The sequence below is a fragment of the Sycon ciliatum genome, chromosome 6 (genome assembly GCF_964019385.1).
Source record: "Sycon ciliatum chromosome 6, ocSycCili1.1, whole genome shotgun sequence".
Classification (NCBI taxonomy): domain Eukaryota; kingdom Metazoa; phylum Porifera; class Calcarea; order Leucosolenida; family Sycettidae; genus Sycon; species Sycon ciliatum.
Window position 1 is genome coordinate 23,357,550 of NC_088648.1, and position 26,698 is coordinate 23,384,247.

The 26,698-nt window shown below is 46.9% G+C and overlaps 2 protein-coding genes across 5 annotated transcripts; one reads left to right on the forward strand and one right to left on the reverse strand.

The window, feature by feature from the left end:
• Window positions 1-265: 265 nt before the first annotated feature.
• Window positions 266-18,895, reverse strand: LOC135819741 (uncharacterized). 4 transcript variants are annotated; one of them, XM_065333001.1, is made up of 6 exons: window positions 18,423-18,889; window positions 10,418-11,848; window positions 9,112-9,228; window positions 7,246-7,311; window positions 6,807-6,920; window positions 266-1,488 (listed from the first exon to the last, which is right to left on the reverse strand). In XM_065333001.1, exons 1-6 carry the CDS (start codon window positions 18,670-18,672, stop codon window positions 1,202-1,204), a joined length of 2,265 nt encoding a protein of 754 aa, XP_065189073.1. In that variant the 5' UTR covers window positions 18,673-18,889; the 3' UTR covers window positions 266-1,201. The 4 variants fall into 4 exon arrangements, with proteins under 4 accessions (XP_065189073.1, XP_065189072.1, XP_065189076.1 ...); XM_065333000.1 differs by having other exon boundaries at window positions 7,246-7,350; XM_065333004.1 differs by having other exon boundaries at window positions 1,354-1,488; window positions 6,807-6,871; window positions 18,423-18,895.
• A 549-nt stretch (window positions 18,896-19,444) lies between these two features.
• LOC135819742 (uncharacterized) lies at window positions 19,445-24,018 on the forward strand. Its single transcript, XM_065333005.1, has 3 exons — window positions 19,445-19,867; window positions 20,975-22,390; window positions 22,882-24,018. Exons 1-3 carry the CDS (start codon window positions 19,552-19,554, stop codon window positions 23,322-23,324), a joined length of 2,175 nt encoding a protein of 724 aa, XP_065189077.1. The 5' UTR covers window positions 19,445-19,551; the 3' UTR covers window positions 23,325-24,018.
• The last annotated feature ends 2,680 nt before the right edge of the window (window positions 24,019-26,698 follow it).

Here is a 26,698-nt window from a genome sequence, read left to right on the forward strand (position 1 = left end):
GCTGTTGCATTCAGATCCATACAGCTATCTACTGTCGTGGACATGGAGATCAAGTCGAGTGACCGTGACCGGCGCTCAGTGCATACAGAATGCGGCATGTGTGTACCGTATGTACTCAAGGCTTCACGGCCAGCGCCCTGGGGCCACTTGACTTCCGACTTGATTTCCATGTCCACGACAGTAGGAGAAAATGTCGCCTCATTGATTGGTACTGTGTGGAGCACACACCATCCGGGGCGTTTTGTTCCACAGCATAACCGGAAAACACCTCTTGCCAAAAGAATCACCACACATACTTGAAATGTACACAATGCTATCATTCCTTTGCCCAGCCAACGCATTTAGATGCAGAAGAACACTCCGCTATGAAAAAAGGAATCACATTCTATGCGAGAAGATACGGAAAATAAAATACGCGCGGCGATTAGAAAATGATACAGTTCACCAGTCACGTATGGTTACCTAAGAAGGTATGACAGGTGCAGCGTGGGAATGCAAATGGGGTCATACTCGAGGATAGAGAGAAGAAGACATGCACAGTATGCTGAAGCAGGCGGTAAGGAAATTGTACAATTACGTCATATTATTATTATTATTATTATTATTATTATTGCAAGGCTGTTCCTTAGCATATACCTACTCTCTTTCTCTCTCTCTCTCTCTCTCTCTCTCTCTCTCTCTCTCTCATACACCTGACACACATATACAAACACACCCTCACACACATATATACACATACACCCATGCACACATACACACATAAAACTGCTCTGGCCTGAAGTGGGGAAGAAGACAAATTGAGTGCTCTATAATTATTGTTCGACTCTCTCTCTCTCTCTCTCTCTCTCTCTCTCTCTCTCTCTCTCTCTCTCTCTCTCTCTCTCTCTCTCTCTCTCTCTCTCCTTCTAGATCTAATGATGGCTTTACAGTGCGGCAAAATGTATCAGGAAAAGTATGACTAAAAATGATCTTATTGAAAATTTATAGTTCAAAAACTATGTAATTGGGTATTAAAAAAAACTATCAATTTCGAACTGAACGTCTCCTTGGGCTCTGAGGGGAAGAAATCATTGCCCTGAATGATTTCAGTATCTAGAGACGCTAGTTGTGAAATGATTAGAACATTATTCTGTCCGGACAATACTCCTTTAGATGACCGTGTGCTAGAAAACCATTTCGGCGAACGGATAGCCTCAGAATACTAGGGAATACCTTGACTCGCAATGCTATAGGCAATATTCATCGTATGCGTCTGCCCATTGCCAATTGCCTTACCATTCAAGCAGACTTGGATTTCTATTGGCTGACAGAAATACCTCTTTGGGATGTAGAACACAGCATCAAATGTTGGCGCTGGCAAGTCTGCCTTCCGGACATCGTTGCTTGGCCTACATTGGATGTGCTGCAAGGATAGGTTGGAAGGATTCTCCAAACGGGCGCTAGATGAGGTTTGCTGGACGGTTGCAGAAGCACCGCCGAGAGATAAACCTGCGAGGGGAGAATAGAAACGAGAGAGCTTGGAAGCTCAGAGCCCTACGCTATGCTTTTTTTGCCTTGATGACCTAGACAAAAAAAAGCATAGGGATGTTATAAATTCTTTTAAAAAATCCTTTTTTTTAAGACATAACCTGGGATTCGAACCCGCACTATCGCGCGCCCTGCATGCATCCCCCGATACACTTCGCATACATTTGTTTGTTTGTGTCACGCCTGGCACTATCCGTATCTACCGGCAAAAAAAGCATAGGATGTTATAAATTTTTCAATTCTCCTATTTTTTTTTCAGGCATATCCTGGGATTCGAACCCGCACTATCGCCCTACATGCATTCCCCCATACACTTCGCATTCATACCCATTCTTCCAAGTTGTTTCACATTGTGATCTTGCATTTGAAAGCCCTATTTGAATATGCATTGTGGCCAGCCGTCTTTGAAGCCTAGTTCACATTCGACGGGGCGCGACGGGACGCGACGTAAGGATCGACGGGAAGCGACGGGACGGACTGACGGCGTCCAATGTGAACAACAGGAACGGGAACGCAACCGTACTACCGTACAGATCAGGAAGCAACGGGAAGAGTTGGATCGAAACAAATTTTCATACCGTAGACGGGCGTAGACGGGGACGCAAGCGTACAAAACGGCTGCAATTCGAGTGTGAACAGGAGACGGCGTCGTGCGCCGACTACTCCCGATTCGTACTTGGAATTTTTTAGCATTTCGAACACTGCGCTTCCCATGATAAGTCACAGAATGGCTAGCACGACTTCAGTTGAATTTTAGCAACATAAGATCTCATGTCACCTATTGTATTTAGGGATAGTTCAGAAGCGTGACAGACGAACTATTCTATCATTTCTTGGGGCTATTATTTGAATGCCACAACTTTCAGGGCTAATTTTTTGGTCTTCATGAAAAACTGGTATTGTGAACTTGTTTCCGCTTCTTTCAAGGAGAAATAATTGAATAGAAGTCCCGAAAAACGAGAAATTAGGTCCGAAAGTCACCCCGTGACGAACCGTGCCTTATGACTCGCGCCGTTCGACGTTGAACGTCGCAACGACTGCTGCATGTCGTGTCGTACCAATCGTACAGGATTTTACAGCTCACCCCAGCCCTCCCGACAAGCCCTTACGTCCCGTACTGTCGGCGTTGCGTCGAATGTGAACTAGGCTTGATGGCACGGTACGGTAGGGGATAAGTACGGGACAGGTACGATCGAGGGTAATACGACACCGTCTCCCGTACCGTACCGTACCATCAAACACAGCTGGCCACATACAGCTGCCCGCAATATTCAAATAGGGCTTTCAAACGCAAGATAATAACGTGAAGCAACTTGGAAGAATGGGTATGAATGCGAAGTGTATGGGGGAATGCATGTAGGGCGATAGTGCGGGTTCGAATCCCGGGATATGCCTGAAAAAAAAATAGGAGAATTGAAAAAATTATAACATCCTATGCTTTTTTGCCGTCAGATACGGATAGCGCCAGGCGTGACACAAACACACAAACAAATACCAAATTAAAGCTGTGTGGACCCTGGCTAGCGCCAGACGTTACTGAAGTAACGTCTTCTGCATAGCTACCGGAATAAATTAATTTAGTGTCCTGATTGCAGAAATAAATTAATTTAGTGTCCTGATTGTAGAAATAAATTAATTTAGTGTCCTGATTGTAGAAATAAATTAATTTAGTGTCCTGATTGAATTAGGGTAACCACCTGTCTGCTAGTATCAGCGACATTTGGTAGCCTTTGGTGGATAATGCTTGGAAAATTGGCAGAAACATACAAACATTATGGCAGGCAATACCCTGAATTCTGCTTCATTTCTTTATCCACATATGCAACATGCAAGAAACAAACCAAACAAAAAAATTCCAAGTTCTGCCAATTTTTCTGCCGTCATTATCCACCATAGAACTATTGACAGTTGAAGTTTTAAAAAATAATTAAAGAAGACATAAGCCTGGGTCACACCGCGCCACTTTTTTGGCCGCTGCTCCCACACCGGACCGCCTCCAACATGACATCAGCAGGCTGTGTGGGATGACATGGCCTAACCGTTCACACACCACCTAAAGCGATTTCTCTAGTAATCCTATCTGTACAAACAATAGGGAGGTTCCGGAGTACGATTTTTCGTGCCAAAATTCGTAGAGGCGCCACGGATTTTTTATACGTCGTTTTCGAGCAGTGAAATGTTCCGGAGTACGGAACTTATGTGTTTGCCGTCATTGCCTAGGTTACGATCGCAAGCAAGTCACATTCCCGCGCCATGTCTTGTTATTTTGAAAGTTTGTACCGAAATCAAAACTTCCCGCCGAAAATCAATGTTTCTCGTACCAAATTTGCACGGTTAAAATCTTCCTACACCGATGACCCAAAATCTCCATACGAAACATAGTTCGTATCAAAGCCAGTCCACACGGATTCTTCGCGCCGAAAATCGTATGGAGCACGCCTCGAAAAAATCCGTAGCGCCCAAACGGATTTTGGCACGGAAAATCGTTGCCCGGAGCCTCCCTACTGTAGCTTCACTAGACCGTAGTAAACCACGGTCGACTCTAGGGAGAAATTGACATCTTTTTTACACGAGCTATTTGGCGAAAAGCGCGTTATTAGCCATCCAGTCCTACCAGTTCACCGTCTGCATTATCGTTCTCTGCTGTCATGATGAAAATCCGTCAGTGATTGTTCGGAAACCCTCTCCGCCATGTGTAAGCACTAAAATCGGCCGACGTTTCGGCCAAATATCGACCAGTTGACACTTGGCTGAAAAATTGCACGATAAGAAAATTACCAGAAATGTGTAGAATTTTGTACTACAAATCCGTTCACACAGGGTGCATTTTGCATCTTTGATCTTGACAATTTTTCATAAAACTCCTGGTAGGAAGAAAAATTGGCCTCGTGTGAACCAGGCAATAGTCCACTCCGGAGAAAAGAGTGGGAGACGAAAACAAAAAATACGACAGTGGAGATAATGGAGGTCCCAGATTGGATCCTGTTTTGGAGAAGAATTGGTCAAAGATACTGAAGTGAATAAAAGAATGTTCCAAAAACATATATGCCATATCCATATTCCTTAGTGGAAACCATTTACCCAGCACCTTAAAAGCTACGGAGTTCTAGAAAGCGCAAAAAAACAAAATGCGTACATTTCTGCATGCCGTTTTGCAGATGCATTTCATCAATTCACATGCACCACATGCATTCTCATCTCTAATTCAAAGTTGCACTTCAAATCTAGGTTTGTGCACTGGTTTCCGCGTTATGAGCACTCGTGGTATCTGCTCACCCAGTCATTGTTCTAAAAAAAGGAATTTTTTGAACAAACCCAAAAAATCAGGAAAAGTAGGTGAAAAGGCCGCCGCAGTCGGCGAATAAAGTTGGATGTTTGGCTTCTTCCTTGACCTCCCTGGATCAGTTTTGACTGGTCCAATAAGTGGAAACCGTTTGAGGATACCATTGTGAAGCGGTGTGCTGAAGGACGATTTGTACCTCTCATGGTCCAACGGTCGATGCTAAAAGTAAAACGGCAAATTAGGAGATATATATAGCTCACGGAATATTTCTAAAATTTGTGGCTAAGCATCCTTTTCACGTGCTCTGGCTCATATTAATCTGTTTCGAATTACGTACATTCCTGCACACGCTTACCTAGGAACTGGGACGTTCCTAGCTTTGGTACCTGGATCTGTTGTGGCAGGGGCGTAGCACCCACTACGACTGGTACGACCATGGCCGTACCAGCAAAACCGTGCAAAACCGTGATAAAAAAATCAGGATCCATCGATGCATATGCGCATCAGACTTTGACCTTTTTCTAGACTCGTACTCGTAGATCTGCAATCCATCTGCAGTCGTACTGTACTCGACTCGACTCGACTGCACACTGCGCTGCTGCGCAAGAAGTGTGCCAGAAGTTCCCAGAACGCAGGATTTTGTGTCTTTTTTACAAAATTTTCCCGGGGGATGTCCCCCGCCCCCCCCCTCCAACACGCCCTTCAGCCGCACCGACCTTCGGTCGTACCACTTCCAAAACCCCTCCTACGCCCCTGTGTGGTGTCTGTTTAGCAGCGGCACTTGCAGGGGATGACAAAGGAAGGTGGCCGGATGAACCTCCTGCAAAGGGCAAATGAAATAAACAAATTTATCCTCCATATTGAATTGGGTAAACACATAATTATACTATGCTGGTTCTAGTGATCTTCGGCCACTTTCGCTACGCAGAAATCCGTTTGTACCACGTATTAGCATACACGGAATATTGACAACATGACACACCAGTGGAAGCTTTTACAAGTCAAAGCTATTCACACGGCACGCTACAAGTTAATATCTCATCAAGTTAAAGGGGAAGCATACCCTAAAATCAAATCTTCGCCGGTTGTAGTCTTCGGGGTGCTGAGTCGAATGGTCTTGGTCCGAGGAAGCTGGGACCCTCCCTTCCTCCTTTATTGCCAATCGAACTCGCGCACTTCCACCGAAACTGGGTGACTGCGCCCTACTAGATAGGGATTTGTATGGAAAAAGTCACTAAAAACGTCGTTTTGTTTTTATAAAAGCGCAGATGACCGCGATCGGTCCATATGTTGTAGTCTCTTGGCCGCTGAGTCGACTGGTGTTGGTCCGAAAAGGCTGCGATGCAGCGTTCGGCCCTTATTCCCAATCGACACGGTTGAGTAAGGTGTCACGTGCTCATTTACAGCCTGGTTGGGCCCGTTTATGTCTCTCGAGTTGAACCTTCGAACCAGGGAGTTGTAAAAGCCTCTTATGACTCCCTGCTTTGAACCTTTGAGTTGAACCTTGATGTGAAAATTGTAGCCTGCAGCCACGGTGACCAGGCGACTGGTGTATGCATGAGCACGTGACCGCTTATTCAAGCGTGTTCGATTGGTAATAAGATCCGAACATTGCTTCGCAGCCTTTTCAGACCACAACCAGACGACTCCGCGGCCAAAAAGCTGCAACATATGGACCAATCGCGGTCATCCGTGCTTTTATAAGAACGAAACAGCGTTTTTAGTGACTTTTTCCATACAAATCCCTATCTAGTAGGGCACAGTCACCCAGTTTCGGTGGAAGTATGCGAGTTCGATAGGGAATAATGGAGGAAGGAAGTGTCTCAGCTTCCTTGGACCAAGACCATTCGACTCAGCACGCCGAAGAGTGGGGTATACTTCCCCTTTAACATCTCATCAGTTAAATTGCAAAATGTGAAAACATCATCTCTAATTCCAAGCTGACAGTACCTATATTGATCTGTTTTTAATTACGTACATTCCTGCGCACACTTACCTAAGGACCTTGAAGTTCCAAGCTTTGGTACCTGGGGCTGTTGCGGTGTCTGTTGGAGAGCGGCACTTGCAGAAGGTGAGAAAGAAGATAGGCCGGAAAATACGCCGGATGAACCTTTTGCAAAGGGCAAATGAAATAAGCAAATTTATCCTCCATATTGAATTGGGGGAAACACATAACTATACTATGCTTGTTCAAGTGATATTCGGCCACTTGAACTAAGCAGAAATCCTGTTGTACCATGCATTAGCTTACGCGGAACATTGACAACATGACACACCAGTGGAAGCTTTTACAAGTCAAAGCTATTTTCACAGCACGCTACGAGTTGACATCTGACCAGCTATATTGCAACACGTGCAAACATCATCTCTAATTCCAAGCTGACATGACCTATATTGATCTGTTTCGAATTACGTACATTTCTGCGCACACTTACCTGGGGACTTTGAAGTTCCAAGCTTTGGTACCTGGGGCTGTTGCGGTGTCTTTTTAGCAGTGGCACCTGCAGGAGATGACAAAGAAAACTGGCTGGATAAACCTCCTGCAAAGGGCAAAATAAAATGAACAAATTTATCGTCAAATAATCGACGTGGAGACAACAATTTTATAATAGCAATAAAAAGAACAAATTCTGCAGTCATCGCCACACTACAACGAAGTCATGTAAGTTTACCAGAATTAATTTTCTTGTCACATTCATCAGTGGAAAGTCGTGACTGAAGAGTCACTAGAGCGCGCAATGTCGTCTTTGAGGAATACTCTTTCTATTGCTAAGGAGTGATAAGCACGGGCTTTGTGCACCCGATTCTGGATGGAAGGTTTGCATATTTTAAACGGAGATACTCTAGGAGTCAGGTTGAAACCCTGAATGATGCTCTGCGCAAACGCTACTTGGCTAGAAACATTTCACATAATATTATCTTTTTGAAGCGCTGTAAGGAAAATGGAGTGTGCCCTACTTCCATCCAGAATCGGGTGCACAAAGCCCGTGCTTATCACTCCTTAGCAATAGAAAGAGTATTCCTCAAAGACGACATTGCGCGCTCTAGTGACTCTTCAGTCACGACTTTCCACTGATGAATGTGACAAGAAAATTAATTCTGGTAAACTTACATGACTTCGTTGTAGTGTGGCGATGACTGCAGAATTTGTTCTTTTTATTGCTATTATAAAATTTATCGTCCATATTAGATTGGGACATATACCTATACTTTGCTGGTTCTAGTGATTTTCGCCACTTTAACTAAGCAGAAATCCTTTTGTACCACACATTAGCATACACGGAACATTGATCACATGACACGCCAGTGGAAGCTTTTACAAGTCAAAGCCATTCACACGGCACGCTACAAGTTAACATCTCATCAAGTTAAAGGGGAAGTATACCCTAAAATCAAATCTTCACCGCTTGTAGTCTTCAGAGTGCTGAATCGAATGGTCTTGGTCCGAGGAAGCTGAGACGCTCCCTTCCTCCTTTATTCCCAATCGAATTCGCACACTTTCACCGAAACTGGGTGACTGCGCCCTACTAGATAGGGATTGGTATGGAAAAGTCACTCAAAACGCCGTTTTGTTTTTATAAAAGCCCAGTCTCTTGGTCGCTGAGTCGACTGGTGTTGGTCCGAAAAGGCTGCGATGCAGCGTTCGGCCCTTATTCCCAATCGAACACGGTTGAGTAAGCTGTCACGTGCTCATTCACAGCCTGGTTGGGCCCGTTTATGGCACTCGAGTTGAACCTTCGAACCAGGGATTCGTAAAAGCCTCTTATGACTCCCTGCTTTGAACCTTTGAGTTGAACCTTGATGTGAAAATTGTAGCCTGCAGGCACAGTGACCAGGCAACTGGTGTATGCATGAGCACGTGACCACTTATTCAACCCAGTTCGATAGGGAATAAGGGCCGAACATTGCTTCGCAGCCTTTTCGGACCGCAACCAGTCGACTCAGCGGCCAAAAGGCTACAATTTATGGACCAATCGCGGTCATCCGTGCTTTTATAAGAACGAAACAGCGTTTTTAGTGACTTTTTCCATACAAATCCCTATCTAGTAGGGCGCAGTCACCCAGTTTCGGTGGAAGTACGCGAGTTTGATAGGGAATAATGGAGGAAGGGAGCGTCTCAGCTTCCTTGGACCAAGACCATTGGACTCAGCACCCCGAAGAGTGGGATATACCTACGGTATACTCCCCCTTTAACATCTCATCAGTTAGATTGCAAAACGTGCAAACATCATCTCTAATTCCAAGCTGACAGTACCTATATTGATCTGTTTAGAATTACGTACATTTTTGCGCACACTTACCTGAGGACTTTGAAGTTCCAAGCTTTGGTACCTGGGGCTGTTGCGGTGTCTGTTGGAGAGCGGCACTTGCAGAAGGTGAGAAAGTAGATAGGCTGAAAAATAGGCCGGATGAACCTCCTGCAAAGGGCAAATGAAATAAGCAAATTTATCCTCCATATTGAATTGGGGGAAACACATCCCTATACTATGCTGGTTCTAGTGATCTTCGGCCACTTTAACTATGCAGAAATTCCTTTGTACCACACATTAGCATACACGGAACATTGATCACATGACACACCAGTGGAAGCTTTTACAAGTCAAAGCTATTCACACGGAACGCTACTAGTTAACATCTCATCAAGTTAAAGGGGAAGTATACCCTAAAATCAAATCTTCGCCGGTTGTAGTCTTCGGGGTGCTGAGTCGAATGGTCTTGGTCCGAGGAAGCTGAGACCCTCCCTTCCTCCTTTATTCCCAATCGAACTCGCGCACTTCCACCGAAACTGGGTGACTGCGCCCTACTAGACAGGGATTTGTATGGAAAAAGTCACTAAAAACGCCGTTTTGTTTTTATAAAAGCGCAGATGACCGCGATCGGTCCATATGTTGTAGTCTCTTGGCCGCTGAGTCGACTGGTGTTGGTCCGAAAAGGCTGCGATGCAGCGTTCGGCCCTTATTCCCAATCGAACACGGTTGAGTAAGGTGTCACGTGCTCATTTACAGCCTGGTTGGGCCCGTTTATGTCTCTCGAGTTGAACCTTCAAACCAGGGAGTCGTAAAAGCCTCTTATGACTCCCTGCTTTGAACCTTTGAGTTGAACCTTGATGTGAAAATTGTAGCCTGCAGCTACGGTGACCATGCGACTGGTGTATGCATGAGCACGTGACCGTTTATTCAAACGTGTTCGATTGGGAATAAGGGCCGAACATGGCTTCGCAGCCTTTTCAGACCACAACCAGTCGACTCAGTGGCCAAAAAGCTGCAACATATGGACCAATCGCGGTCATCCGTGCTTTTATAAGAACGAAACGGCGTTTTTAGTGACTTTTTCCACACAAATCCCTATCTAGTAGGGCGCAGTCACCCAGTTTCGGTGGAAGTACGCGAGTTCGATAGGGAATAAAGGAGAAAGGGAGTGTCTCAGCTTCCTTGGACCAAGACCATTCGACTCAGCACGCCGAAGAGTGGGGTATACCTAGGGTATACTTCCCCTTTAACATCTCATCAGTTAGATTGCAAAACGTGCAAACATCATCTCTTATTTCAGGCTGACATTACCTATGTTGATCTGTTTCGAATTACGTACATTCCTGCGCACACTTACCTGGGGACTTTGAAGTTCCAAGCTGTGCTGCCTGGAGCTCTGGTGCCAGCAGCTGTTGCATTTTCTGCTGGGCAGCGGTACTTGTAAGAGATGACAAAGAAAGCTGGCTGAATCTCCAATGGTCACTTGTACCAGTTCCAGAAGAAATGGAAACACACCACTCATCGTCAGGCGAGAGATGAGTGCACAGGAGCGGTGTCTTGTCGGCATTGCGGGCGAAAACTCCTACCCAGACTGGGCATTCTCTATTGGTCGGTGGGAGTATTTCAACTTGGAACGAAGATGGTGATGCCACTGTTGTCTGCTCAATAATAGCGCAGTTGAAGTATGTAGATAGCATTCTGGGTACGAATGTAACCTTGGGAGTGATGCAGGGCTTTTGTCCAGACTCCTTCTCCTGTCGGGTGTGTAGATCCTTCAACCACTTAGAAAGGAGCAAAAGAGGCAACTTGTCCGTTCCTGTCTCTGAGAAGAATTGGAAGAGGCGAGTCGCCCTTTCCATTGCCAGCAAGGTGTGCCGAGCTGTTTCCTTCTGCTCCTCAATGGGCTTCATGATGCGCCAAATAACTTTGTCCAGTCTTGCCCGCAGTGTCGCCTCTTGCTCGTCGATGGATTTCCGTACCTCTGCAAACGCAGATGTGATCTCTTCTGACAAGGTTTGGTGGACCTCGGTAACGGTGTCAAGTGTATTCTCAAGCTGGTCTTGATAATTCCCAAAATGGACATTCCAAGCCACATTGTCTTCCGGTACATATGGTTCGGGTGCTAACAGCTGGGGTCGTAGACTTGCAGGTGCGGGCTCCATACTTAGATTTCCCAAGTGAAGAGAACCATGTTCTGGTTCTGACACTTCCTCCTGGGCGATTCTGTCATTGTCGTCTTCATTGCTGTCTCCAGCGATGTTAACGTCGTCGGTGCGATCTCCCTCACTAGCGTTGTCATCATCAGAGGAGTAAGCAGTATGGTGACTATCGTCAGTAGCAGGCATGCCAAACTTTCCCCTCAGATTAGCAAGGCATTCTCCAGCAGAATGCAGAGCATCTTGAACACAACTCCCATCACAGCAACAGGAACCGACAGTAGCTTCCAGGCAGCGCTTGCAAAATGGCTGGTCGCACGTCATGCAGAATTTTTCGACAGCTCTCTGCGGGTGCAGCATGCACATCGTTGCAACCTTGTTCTTCATTTTCGGCGGCTGCCCTTTCGCCACAGAGATATCGTCTGCAGCCTGCCATGGTTCGACCTGATGTCCGGCGTAGGCTCGCTTCCTTCCATGTCCGCTTGCATGGTCGTCGCAGAGTAGGAATGAGCAATCAGCACAGCGGTGGCCGGCCTTCGACTCATCCACGCACTCGTCGCACAGCGACTTGGCCTGCCGTTCGCGTTCAGTCTCTTCGCCGCCCTTGTCATCATGGGCAGGCGTGGCATTCCCTAAAATGGGCAACAGAACACAAAAAGACAAATTCCCAGGTTAATTCTGGGGGCTTGAAAGTTGCCAGCAAATTTGGTAAGTGGAAATCCAGTTCACCAGAGGCAGCAGGGAAATTTTTAATAGTGCGTTAGTCTTGAGGTTCTAAGACCCCATTACCTTCCACCCCAGGCATACAAGTCAAGTTAAATTGAAAGTAGGGTTGCATCTTTGTTACTTTGCAAGTTTATGTCTGTGGATAAATGGCTACAAAAGTGCTGTAATGACATGAGAAGTGTTCGCTGTTCATGTGTGATATGTTGCTGTAAGGTAAAAATAGACTATGATTCCTAGGCTGTGTTAACATGAGGCGTTTCAACCAGGGTTGAGTTCGACCCGGGTCAGATTGCAACCCGCCATATTCACAAAATGAATGGCGCGTTTACATGACGCATTGCGCTTGACCCGGGTTGAAATTTCGCCCCGGGTTGATTTCAACCCGGGTCAAGAAAATCGTACAAACGTACTTCTGTGCGTATCTTGCGCCAGGTTTGAACGGCACTGCAGATGCAAATTTTGCGCGAACGGATTCACGTGACCATACAGGACTGTAGAAGTGGACTTTTGGCGGCATATCAGTATTTGACCCGGGTCAACTGTCTTCATGTAAACGCTCACCTCTGTTGTCTATCGTACAGACTTTCAACCCGGGCTGAACTCGACCCGGGTTGAAATTTCTCATGTATACACAGCCCTACTGTCAAGTTCTTCCTGCTATAAACCAGTGACGCAGTCTCTTAGTCTACAGTCCGAGGTGGTATTTTCTAGAAACTCGTAACCATTAGGAGCTCACAAATGTTTTAGAGCTGCTTCTGACTAAGTTCTGGCTGCTGAATACGATAAAAGTATCGGCAAGTCTGTACAGTGTCCGTTTGTTAGAAAAATCGATCTTCCGCTGCATACGGAAATTGTACATGTACTCTAACCCGGTCATTCTAGAGTATAGTGGGTTTCTGCATACAGAGTCCATTTTAGACTCCAGTTGGTGGAAGTCAGGGAGGGTACGACTCCCAGGTGGCAATAAAACATTATTCAGCTGAATATATTGAAGAAAAAAACAAAGCAAAATGTAAAATTTAGGTGGACTTGCAAGGTCGGTGCGAGCAACTGTACAAATACAATAAAATTGATTTTCATCCGAGTCTATGGCATGGCTGTCAAACTTCGAGTTGTTTAATGTGGCGCTCAGTCCCCGATACAAATTTAGTGTTGGTGCTACAAAAAATGAAAAGTACATTGGCTGTCGCAGTGTCATGTACTCAAGCGCAGCAGCAATTAGAATACAGTAGCAATGACTCTGAACCGACATAATTAAATACAAGTGAAAGGACAACCAAACTATTAACACGTCTGTCTCAAGCGGCGCAGCAGCAAAGAATAGCCAAGAGCGACCAAAATCATAATTATACAAGTGACACAACCAAATTATTTACATATTCAGCAGTTTGCAAGCTTTGAAGTATTTACATTATAGCAAAACAAAAAAACACTCGGTTCATGACACAGTAAACACATGCATCAGAGTTTGGCTCGCAATCCACAACACAGCAGGATGAAGTAGGTCAATACAGCTCTTGGATGTCAGTGTTGATGTCGTCATCATCATTGCAACAATCACTGCCAGCTCCATAGGAAAAAGTCACTTGTACGGGCAAGTCAACAAGCATATCTTTTGCTAGCTTATCTCGCCGCTCTCCACCATGGTCAACATAGCGATACATTTCACCCCGCTGATGCATTATTTTCTTCCGATTATCATCTTCTTTCCTTCATTCTTTCTTCTTTTTTTTTCTTCTTGCCATGGCTGGCTAACGCCCCCTCCTTTGCATTGGCTTCTTCCATTGGACGGTGAAATAATAATAATAATAATAATAATATCATCAAACTAAAGTGATTCGGGAAATCGAATCAAAGTAAACAATTGAACACAAAGGCAATAAAACATTGGTCTTATTGTTTTGACCAGGTGGTGATCAGGAAAATCAACTCAAACTCTTCTCAAAACCAATTTGTGAATGATTGAACACAACAGCCTAAACATTGATGATATTATTTTGAACTGGTATAGGTATTGGAGTAAAATAAAGTAGGAATAAGGCCATGGATGAATTTACTGTCATTTTTTTGCATAGCAGTTTTCGCGACGCAAACGCCAAAATGCGTAGCAGCCCTTGACTTTTGATTAGCACTTTTTCTTCCACGAAGACCGACTAAAATTTCTCAGTCCACGGAGGGAGGACTCGTGCTGTCTGCATAGCTGGCAGAAAATTAGCGTCACCGCTGCACCTGTAGCTTTCTCAGAACCAAGCCATTTCTTCTGGACATCGACCTCTGCCACCCACTTCTCAAAGGTACTCTGTCGTACAGACATGTTGGAGGCAGAACCAGACTAGACAAAAACTACAGCTTGGGCAATTGTCAGAGAGAAGGACGAACGTGATTCCAAAAGTTCCTTACGACCAGAAAGACCGACTGGCTACAAGCAGAAAGCTATAGTATCACGAAAAGAGGTAAGTGAACCTGAAAGAAGAAAACAAACAACAAGACCTCCGCCGGGATCGTGGAGGAAAGATGATAATCGTCAGTACGGAAAGTACATGTACATGAACTTACTGAACTTACTGAATGAAAGCCGCGCAAAGTGGTACGTGTAGTACAGTTCAAGTAGGACACCAGTACAGTCAGTATGTGCACGCGGAGCCAGCCACAGTTCACAGGTACATGTACTAGAAATCACACCTTCCCGAGAAAAAAGCGGGGTCCGTGCACTGTACACAATGGTACAGGTGTAGTGAGTGTACAACATAGTCACAGCATCACTTTTACTGACTGCGCGAGCTAGTATGCAGTGCCGTTTATGCATCACAGTTTCCTGCGAGTCGCTGTGATTTTTGAGTCGCACTCGATCGATTTTGAATCGCAAACTGCGATGCGATACCGGATAAATTCATCCCTGAAGGCCATGGTAAAAAATATCTTTGATTCTCAAGTACGCGCGCATCGATTTTTGGCGGCGCACCGACGATTTTTTTTATTTCTATGCATGCATATGCGTGCATGAAAACGGTCAATGCGAAAGGCATGAATCCGGGAGTAGTAAAATACCGGTATTTTTCTACTCCCTGGCCTGAATAATAAAATAATTATAAATTAATTATGAACCTGTGACGTACACATGTGTGACCCTATCTTTGGAAATAAAAAAATTGTGGGAATTAAAATAAAAAATCGCTCGCTCGCACTGATTTTCACAGGCTCATGACCTGAGAATCAACTTTATATTTTACCATGGCCTAACACCAAGTACATAATGTCCCGGCCCAGGGCAAGTGCCTACTCAGCCTGGCGATACTGGGCAACAAACAAGTTCAACCGTGGCCTGTCACTGTATGATGGGAGGCATCAACTGAAGCAAGTGACGGCCCATCTAAGCAAATAAAATGACAACCTTGTGCGCAACAAGCCCATCACCACTAAATAGTTCAGTCCACTGTTCCGCTCCACGAACAGCGACGCTAAGGACCTTCGGCACACCTGTTGACGGATGGCCCTACCGGGATGTCCCTGCCGGCACGATGCAACAATCTCGGCTCTGTCTCGACGTCCACCGTCCCGGCTTCTCGGAGCAGATGCGTGATCAAATCGCACACCTCATTATGGCGCGCTATTATATAGCTACCAGTCCACCGTCCCAGCCTCTCGGAGCAGATGCGCGATCAAATCGCGCACCTCATTATGGCGCGCTATCATATAGCCACCAGTTGTGTGGGTGAGCGCATGCCGTGCGGTGAGTTCTGCACCGCAAACACATGTATCCGGAAGACCCACCAAACGGCGGCCGTATCGAATGCAGAGTGCATCCCTGAAGTAAGTCTTTTTCAGAACTGTTCCGTCCTGGAACCTGGGCACTACCGTAAGCCAAGATGAGAGTCCCTTCTCATCGCAGACCTCAACCAGGAGCTGCTGCTCCGGGCTTAGACTCGCCATAATCTTCTGCTGGCAGCCGCATATTGTCCGTACTTAAGCCGACCGCGCTAATCGCGCAAGTTGGAGAGTGTCGCCAATGGCATCCAGCACCTGGTCTCTGCCAGTCAGCTGCAAACTGCCAGCCGCATGTGCAATTGGCAGTGTGGATATGCCATCTTGAAATATGTACGACACTGGACCAGGGACAATGCTGCACGAGTGCCATCTGCCAGGTCGCCCGCCACAGCCGGCACCGAACCAGGCGATAACGCGGCACACGTGCCATCCACCGGGTCCCCCGTGGGCTCTCATAGGTTCCGGTAAGCAGGAGCTGCACGAGTGGCTTGGTCGGTCGGATAGATGCAGCCAGCTTTACCGGGGCGGTGTTCTTGAGAACCGGGATAGCCAGAACACCAAATCGCAGGTTGAACACCATCCCCCAGCAGGGCCGGCAATAGGCACTCGTTCATCTTCCTCTTGAGCTCAGTCAACAGCCCAGGCGCGCACAGTGAGCAGCGCAGGTGATAAGCCCAGATCCCAGCCAAGCCTTTGGTGAATACAGCACTGAAAGGCAGCCTGCAGTTGGGTCAGTGCCATGCCAGAGAGGTCATCTAAGGCCTTCTGCCACAGTTCTGGTTCCCTACGGAATGCAGGCCGATGGAACTGCAACCGGTTGCCGACGTGTTCCATGAGGCGTTGCTTCACCGCGAAGGACCTCTGAACATGACCAATCAATCCTAGTTCGTCCAGGAATCGACTGTAACGTTTACATATTTCAGTCATATCTGTTGCGGAGTTACTCTGAGTCAGCACACTAATTTCAATCCACTCACACAATTTCATGAATGCCTGCGCCTTCACATCGCCATTCTGGGCCAGATCAGAATCCACTGCATCATTAGCAAGACGTTTCAGAGACTTCTTGTTTACGTACAGTGAAAAACAGCTACGGTGATACTTGATCTCATTCGCTGTACCATCCTGATTTTCAAGTTCGTTCAATATTCTAGCGTGTTGGCGTGCACGAGCAGCATCGAGCAGACTAAACTCTGCCTCGTATGTGGCGCACTGAGTAAATTTCTCTGCCAAGCGCCTGTTCTTCGCGTCAGGTTTATAATCCTGGCACACCACACACTTGCTCAGATCGTGCCTGTTGCGCTTCGGGTCTGCCTGCCTGATTCGGCTCCAAAACACTCTAGAGCAATCTTTTCTTCAAACGTCAAAGGCTTCTTGACGGACTCTGTATGCAGAAACCCACTATCTTAGAATGACTGGGTTCGAGTACATGTACAATTTCCGTATGCAGCGGAAGATTGCCATATCTAACAAATGGACAACTGTACAGACTTGCCGATACTTTTATCGTCTTCAGCAGCCACAACTTAGTCAGAAACAGCTCTAAAACATTTGTGAGCTCCTGGAACTTGCCACGAAACTTCTAAAATATGACTGTTTTTCGAAATGGGACCGCGCACTATCTGGGCACGTGCGGCGCTCCAGCAACATAGTGTGGTGCCCTATTGCTGGTACCCAGGGCAGGCACTGACCGAGGGGCCTCTAGATAAGGACAGACTTTTTTGCAAAACCAATTAGGTGGAGAGGACGGAACTCTCCAAAAACAACAAGTTACTCCAAAGCACGAAAAAAGGCCAAAAACTAAACCAAGAACATGTGCATTAACATGTTATTTAGAAAGACAGGACAAGTGAAGGACTGCCTCTCTCCCCCTTAACCATTACCGGTCTCAAAATATCGCACCAAAGAGTGCAGGCCCTCATAATTATACAAAAAATGGGTGAATGTTCCCGTATTCGGGCCGTCATGATGCTTCCCATCATAATCCTTCTCATCGAGTTTCCTATCACACGCTCTGGAATTGTGTTGCGCCAGGAGGAGACCCACTAACTGCCTACTGAAGACGGCATTCAGCACTGATATTACTGGAATTTCGACCAAAGAAGGCCTTAAGACCATACAAAATGTTCGCAGCGGATCTGTGACCACTGTTTACAAAATATGTAGGTTAGAGTGTATGAAAAATTCACTGACTTGTATATGCACGCTGTGACTGACGCCTTGTACTGTCGTGGGCATTGAAACGAGATGGGATGACCTGGGCCAGAGCCTTTCCTGCTTTCAGCGCGTACATGTACTGCAGTACACGCACACTCTGGAAAACTGGACCAGCAGCGCTCACGGTGGCAAGGCCACCAGTGGTGGATGGTATCTCACGGTCAGTAGTTTGAGTGAAAGCATTGTTGGCAGTGAACCATGCTTTGGGGGTGTGAGCATGTGCCTGCGCATGCTGAACTGCTTTTGGCTGCCACAATTAGCGATTGAGCAGCATGGCATATACAAATGTACATGTACATTGTAAATGTATTGCCACATGCATGCAGATAATGTTTGGCTGATTAAATGGACGCCTGCGACCTGGTGCCTCCCCTCCCTCTGGCCCTCCCTCCTTCCCTCCCTACCTCCCCTCCGCAATTGATCACTCGCAATTTCAGCGCTTAGTGGGCGCAGCTGAAGTGAAATAAAAATGTATAAAGTGCTCACAATGTCTCATACCTTGTTCTTGTTGGCTGTGGCCTACGTGCTGTTCGCAGTACTCCACCAAGCCTTCTGGCACCCTGGGTAGCCGCCCGCTAGGCTGACTCTCCGTCGTGCTGGTGCAGCGAGGACACAATCGCGCTCCTTCGCTGTCGGTGTGTTCGTCCATGCACGCACCACAGGCGATATGCAGGCACTTCAGGAATCTTCCCCCGCGAGGTCGTCGGCCGCACGACACGCATACGCACATGGCATCTACGGGATCCATGGCTGGAGCCAAGTACAGATCTGCGTGCAGCTAAACAAAGAACTACCGATTGAAAGCACACACACTCTACTCTAGATCTCTGGTTCTCTGTCGTTCGAAGCAACAAACTTTTACAAAGTAACAGGGAAGGTTATCATGGTTTTCTCCCTTTCACATCTCAGTTTGATATCAAAATCATGTGCGAGCTAGGTAATAGGCTGCTACATATGCATATATGCCATGTATACCTGACTGAGAGGCTGAAGATCCAGGCCAGATGAACAATGATTATGATCTTCGGCATCTGCGTTACAAGACTGAAGTATAAAAATGGTCTTCATAGTTCATGTGAGTTTCGGTCGGTGGCATTTTGTTGACGCGAACGAAATCGAAACTCCTATGCTTGATGCGTTTCGTTTCTTCGATTTCGATTTCGCTCCGGTCTAGTAGAAAGCAAGCCACCGCAGTGCACCACATCTACGGGTACATGACTAAACAGTAGCGCTACTATTAGTACTAGGCTAGACTACAATGTTATCATGGTTATCATGGTTATGCCGCCTGCAAACAAGTGCCATGGAGAGTCGAATAACATTTGGGCACTAACACTGAGTCTGTGAAGTCAGGCACAGATCCTGCAGAGTCGAGTCTTGAAGAATGAGTGTGGATGACCTATACTATGTTTTTGTGTTATGTGAATCGATCGTCAAGGCCAAGAAAGACATTTTGCCTTCCTGCCTCTTGGCACATTGCTTGGCATAGAGACATGTCATTATCGACACGTAACGACGTTACGTACATGTATGTATCCGAGTCCCATGAATGTCAGACTCGTAGAACATCATTATCACTGGAGCTAAGCGGGACCATTGTCATTGATTTCAATTTTGTGTGATTGTTATGGATTTCACCAGCGGGAGAAAGGCTCCACTGATAGAGCAGCTCTGGCTCACTCTCCGTGAGACTTCGAAGGCCATGGACTCGATGTCGCTGTGCGTGTCCTGCGGACAACGACCGCGCCGCGGCAGGTTCCTGAGCTGCTTGCATGTTGTGTGCTCGGCTTGTGTGGACGAGCACACGCACAGTGATGGAACGCGACTGTGTCCGCGCTGCACGCGCACGACGAAAAGTCGGCCAGGAGGTAGTCAGCTACCCAGGGCACCCGACGGTCTGGTGGAGTATTGTGGACGGAGCTCAGATGACGACCTTGGCACCAGTAAGTAGATTTCTGTTCATTGTTCCCCCCATGAGGAAATGTAGATATACGGCGTAAGTCCGACTCCCGCTACAGGGTCGAAAGTTCTACGCTAGACCGATTTCTCGGCCGATGCTCCGACATGAAATAATTCGCCGAATGTGTTGGGCGAGTCGGACACCAGCACTGCCTGGTTCACACTTGTACTAAGTAGCTACAGTCTGTCCACAAAAGGAATGCAGTGCATCTCATGAGAACTGAAAGTCATTCACTTTGTTTGCACTGGGCCAAGTCATCTTTTTTGATACTTTTTTTTTAACGAAGAGCACGCTCTATTGTGCATCCACCTCAATTTTGTCTGTGTTGTTCACATTTCCCACTTGCGAAATATATGAACAAGTCACACTGCATTCTTTTTGTGGACAGACTGTAGTTGTAGGCAGAGTTTTTCGGTGCGCATGGAGTTGTTCGAAAATTGTCAAGGCTTTTTTCTCGGCTTTCGTATCACAGCATGCATGTGGAGCTAGAGAGAGTTGAATTACTGGTAGAATAGACATGGTTAGCATTTTACCATTCACGCTATTTTCGACGGTCGGCGCGCAGAGGGCGAGTCTACTAAACAGAGCGTTCTATCGTCGAAACGGTACCAAACCGACGGTATTTTGGGTGTTGGGTACGAGTACCGTTGGATCTAGCGTGAGCGGTAAGATGTCATGTCTACACACACACACACACACACACACACACACACACACACACACACACACACACACACACACACACACACACACACACACACACACACAAAAACGTACAGGCCGACCGTCGAAAATAGCGTGAACGGCAAGATGCTGACCATGTCTATTGTGAACTCGCTGCACTGGATGATTACCATTGATTATGGCTTGCCTTTTCAGGCTCTTGGCCCTGTAGACTGTAGTGTAGCTCGTGTAGAAATGGGCTTGAAAGTGCTACGTCACAGCATAGGAACAATTTCAAAAATTCAAAAACTGGATGCAGTACCGTTTTCACCTACATAATCTTGTATATGGAAACGTGCATTTTTGTTATGACATGATTTTGAATAATCTTCATCTGTCCTGTGGGTTTTTTTCTTGGGATTCACAGGTCAATTGAGTGACGACACCGGCAGCAGCGGAGGAGGAAACACCGACCAGCAGTCGACAGTGTTTTGTGACGAGTGCGTTGCCGACACGGCAGCATCTCACTGCTGTGTGGACTGTGGGTTCTCACTCTGTACGTACCACTCACTCGATCACGCCATGAAGCGCGGATATGCTGGCCACCGCGTTGAGGCCCACGCGTCTGTTGCTACTCGTTCGCCCGCCGAAAAGCCGGAGAAGAAAGCCGAAGTGGCAACCGTGTGCATGGTGCATCCGAGCCGAACCGTGACGAGCTACTGCACGACGTGCGAGCTCCCACTCTGTGATCGCTGCCTCAGTGATGGTAGACACAAACAGCACGATGCCGTAGATGCAGTGGAGTTTGTTGACGAGTGCCTTGAGTCGCTGGTGGAGATGTTTGGCCTGCCAGCGAAGGCCGATTCACCAGCACTTGACCCAAGGACAGAGCGTGAGGGCACCGATCAGCCGTCATCGCAGCTCTACGGTGAAGATGGAGAGATGGCGCCAGATAAAGAAGACCCTGCAACAGACTATGCTGCATCAGCCGAGCTTCCTCTTTCCCCTGCTGCGAACGTCTTCACTGGCTCACTAGCGTCAGCCCTGAGCATGCCGACTGACCAGGGAGCCTGTGGAAATAACGAGAGTAATCACTTGACCTTCAGTGGGGCCGGTTCGCATGTTAATTCGGACGCGTCTTCTGTTGCTGACGAACGGTCGACCAGCCCAACCTCCTCTCGCCAGGAACATGATTCTCTGCAAGATGCTCTGGAATCTGTCGTGACACAGCAGGAACAACTATCCTCAGCTGTCAGCGATTTATTCCAAGAAATCAGAGATACCATCGCCAGGAAAGAGGCGGCACTGCTCGCAAGAATCGACCAAGTAGCATGGCGTGCCCTAAAGCCCCTAGAGCAGCAGAGGGACGCCGTTCAACAGACCTCGCTTGCAGTCGAGCGAGCAATTCACATCCTGAAATTCTACACCGAGTCTGGAGAGAGCAGGCTGCCACTGCTGCAAATCCTGGAGTGGCTGCAGGCACTAGATGTTGACGAGGGAGTAGTAGCCATTCCTGATCCCTGCGTTGTCCTGAACGTCAAGTTCGATGCAGAAATTTGCCGGCGCAATCTCCTGTTGCCAGATTCCACAGAAGCCATTGCAGACAACACAGCAATTCATGCAAAGTCGACGGCTGCCGTTCGTACCATTGCGCCACAACATCAGCGCCGGGACTGCACTGTCTGGATTGGAGTCGCCGCACGCACAGCAGACGGGACACTGATTGCGTGTGAAGACCTTGCCAGCGACGATTCGTGGCACTTCACCTTCAGAGAGGAGTCGGGCAACGAATACGTGTGGATGCTTGACACACCGTCCTTATCTACTGCAAATGTTACAGAGTGTAAGTGAAACAGCGGTACTAACGCACACTTTCGATAAGCAGATTCCAGCTTGTACAGTTACCACTGCAGTGCTGTCGGGCGCCGAAGAACACCCAGCCTAAAATTCCACCAAGCACAGCATAGCAATATGCACACATTAACTCATCGGTGCATAAACTGTAGTACATGAAAATAAAAACTGTCTAGGCTAGGAGGCTGACCCTCCAGTGCTTCGGCGACCGACAGTATTCTTTCCTCTATACATATAATTGTCCAGGAAGACAGCAGGATGGTGGCTATTGGCTATAATTTGGTTAATGTGATTATTAGGAATTCCACATATTTGAGGGCTACATAAGCTCAAGGGATTCGAAAAGGACCTGTATCTTATCTTCTTGACATATATTTTCTCCCAAAATTTAAAATTTGTACTGAGTGTCCAACTCACTCTATTCATTGCGTAAGTAATCTGCCTAAATGCCCTGTGTGTTTGTTGTCTTTTTGCTTGTAGACGCTGCACCGGCAGGAGTAATTATTTCATATTCATCTACGGCATGGGACATAGTGGAAGCAGGTCGGCAACAGGTTGGCATCAATTCGGGAATCAAGGTGCATCCCAAGGCACCGGTCCCAGTTCAGCAGGTGTCTCACAATTCTCAGCCAGCCGTTGCGATCGGGAGCACGGCTAGTCTTCCAGCGCGAAGTCAGGCATTTTCCGCAGCAACGGGGATGTGGGACAGCGGTAGTTCGGGAATCACATGCAAGCCTTGTGTTGGCTTTCGGCAGGACGAAGATCCCAGCTCCTCATTTGATGTGGTATTCCACATACCGAAGGATCTTTTCTGGACGCCACTGACGTTGCAGGTGTACTTGAACGGTAAGCCGATATCAGACGGTACCCCGACTGCTGTTCTCAATATTGCTCTTAGCATTGCACGTGCACAGTTTCAGTAGATCGTACCGCAGTTCAATCATGAAGAGAAACTCTTAGTGCGCTGCCATACTGAAATTCTGGGTCACTGACCGCTGATCCAGACTGTCAAAGCACTAGCTGGTCCAAATCACAGCTAGCTCAGCACCACCAGTTACTCTATGTGTTACAGGCCTGTATTCCCATTGCCTCATGCATTTCCTGCGACCTATTCTGTGAAAGCCAAGATGAACTGCATACAAGTCATCTTAAATCTTCACCTACATGTATTGCAGTCACTTGCAAGATAGTTCCTAAATAACATACACTAGCTGATGTTGGAAGATGATACTTCCCGTGAGCCAGTGGCTTTACTTTTAGTAGGCAGAACACTTTGCTCAGGTCATGCTTCAACAAGCCTGCTATTTGTTTGTTTTAAATCTCTTTTCTGCATACTTTCGAATGGACATGCATGACAATCAGCCACCTCCATGGCTGCTGCAATGCCGTTGCTGGTACCAAGGCTTTGTCACAAGAAAACGTTTTCGTTAACTCTGATTCGACTTTGCTTGAATATGTGTGTTTCGATAACAGCAGAACGAATTTTATTGCTAGCCAATGCTTCTTTTTTCTTTTCTTTTTTTTCTTTCTTTCGGACCATTTTCCGACACGGTTTGGGCATTTAGAAATGACCTGCAAAATGATCTCGCTTGTTTCAATGAATAGTTTCCGACATCACCCTGCATGTACATGTATAGTGCTGGCAACTGAAATCCGATCCTCCCCCCCCCCCCCCCCCTAGCGGTGCGCTAGCCGCGTTAGCGATTCGTACGAGACGCTATGGGGGTCGGATTTCAGTTGCCAGCACTGTACAATGTACAATGTACATGTATGTTCTTATGCGATGTAGAAAATCTGTGGTTGCACATCCAGTGCATTTGGAGATTTGCGTGCTTCTCTTGCAACGGGCGTATACATGGTACATGGTACATGGTACGTGGTACATGGTACATGGTACATGGTACATGGTACTTACCGTATTTTCCGGGGTATAAGCCGCACCCCCCTTTTTGAGGCAAAATATTGACTAAACGTTGATATTCGGAGTATAAGCCGCACCCACAAACCAAGATTTTTCACACTCATTGACAAATGGCCTTTCTACAAATTTATTATGGTTATTGAGCTAAATACCTTGTTAGATCAAATTATGAAGTGTTAGTGCACCACAGGTTGCTGCAGAGATGTTGGTGTATTGCTGTGTTGACCATGGTTGACTACAGATCACGCCATGTCATCTGCACTATCTTCAGTCTCGCTGCCACTGATGTTGATCAGCAACACAGGCGCGAAGCTGAGTCGAATGACATGTCACATGACGTCAGCATGCATACTGATGTATGCTAAGCATTCATTCGCGCAAGCATATTCGGTGTATAAGCCGCAGGGGCGATTTAGGTCCGATTTTTAGCGAAAAAAAGTGCGGCTTATACCCCGGAAAATACGGTATGTGATGTACATGAACATTGCAAATGTTGATGAGCATTTCGGTGTGTTGCGTTAATTCCATAATAGTGCCGCGCAATCTACGCTACACACAGGACTTTCCAGTTTTGAGCTTGAACTGGTTCAAAATATAGTCTTTGAGTCATAGCTGCACAAACGCATCAGGCGGAGAAAACTCTGTGACTGGTGTACAAGTATTAAAAACGCTGTAACTGTGGGACTGGAGTGGTGCAGGCGAATATGTAATTCTGCTCCAGTGCCAGTGGATATTGAGCACCAGCCCTTCTCAGATTGTGCCGGCAGGAAAATTGACAGAATCTCGTGCATTTTCTGGTATGTTTTCTGGATGTTTGGCACATGTACTGTCTTGGACATGGAAATCCAATCGAAAGACCGGGGCCGGCCCCCTCCGAACGTTGCATGCATGTCATGTTGATCGGATGCGACCAGGGCGCTGCAGCCCAAAAATGCATGTGTGTAGATCTACAACTTACCCACGGCTGCATGGCCAGCGCCCTGGGGCCGCCAGACGTGCGACCGGATTTCCACCTCCAAGACAGTACCTTGTACATGCATAAAGAAATAATACTACTTGAACTAATTATTACTAGTATAGGGCTTGAAAGTGATGACGTCAAAAGCGCCCAGGGAGTAGTAAATTGACATCAGATTTCTATTTTGGATCCACTAAGGTGTGACTTTGCTATTGCCTAAGTATGTGGGTGCATAGCAGCCCACTCATGTCGCATGCAGGTGTGACTTTTATTTCGCCACCAGTTGTCACCCCGCCCCCATTAGCCAAATCAGTCAGTTTCACTGGCTAGATCACCTTGTTGTGAGTAAGACCGCTTGAAATGTGCTTGGATCCATACGTGGATCCAGTTTTTAAATTTTTGAAATTGTTGCTATGCTGTGACGTAGCACTTTCAAGCCCTATTGTGTGGCAGAGATCAAGGAAGTGTGTGCCATGAGGCTTGTACCATGTTCTACAATGTACATGTAGTTCTGACACTTCCGTGGACCTGCGCTGTGGAACACTCTGCCAGCCAGCGTACGTTCCTGCGAAGCCGTGGCCGATTTCGCAGCAGCCGTGTACACTCTCAGGCCATAAACGTTTTTAAAGAAGAGAAGCAGTGATATGCACACACACACACACACACACACACACACACACACACACACACACACACACACACACACACACACACACACACACACACACACACACACACACACACACACACACACACACACACACACACACACACACACACACACACACACACACACACACACACACACACACACACACACACACACACACACACACACACACACACACCATGTGCCATGTACCATGTATACGCCCGTCGCAAGAGAAGCACGCAAATCTGCAAATGCACTGGATGTGCACCCACAGACTTTCTCTTTATAGCAACGATAGTGGATCTGATTCTGATTGAAACAGATCAAGACAAGCGCCAGATAACTGTCTAATCCACACAACTGGCGAAGCCATGTGAATCAACCCCCAATGCACACCTGGTCTACACCACACGGAGTACATCGGAATAGGACGGCCAAGACAGATACCTATGCACACCCTACACTTGCTGGGGTAGCCAGTATAGACAGCACGCTGCTTTGATCAAAGCAGACACTAGATGCACTGGTACCTTGAGGTGGAATTGGAGCACACACACACACACACACACACACACACACACACACACACACACACACACACACACACACACACACACACACACACACACACACACACACACACACACACTCACACACACACATACACACACACGTACACACACACACACACACACACACACACACACACACACACACACACACACACACACACACAAGGACAGTATGTATAGGCATATAACGAACG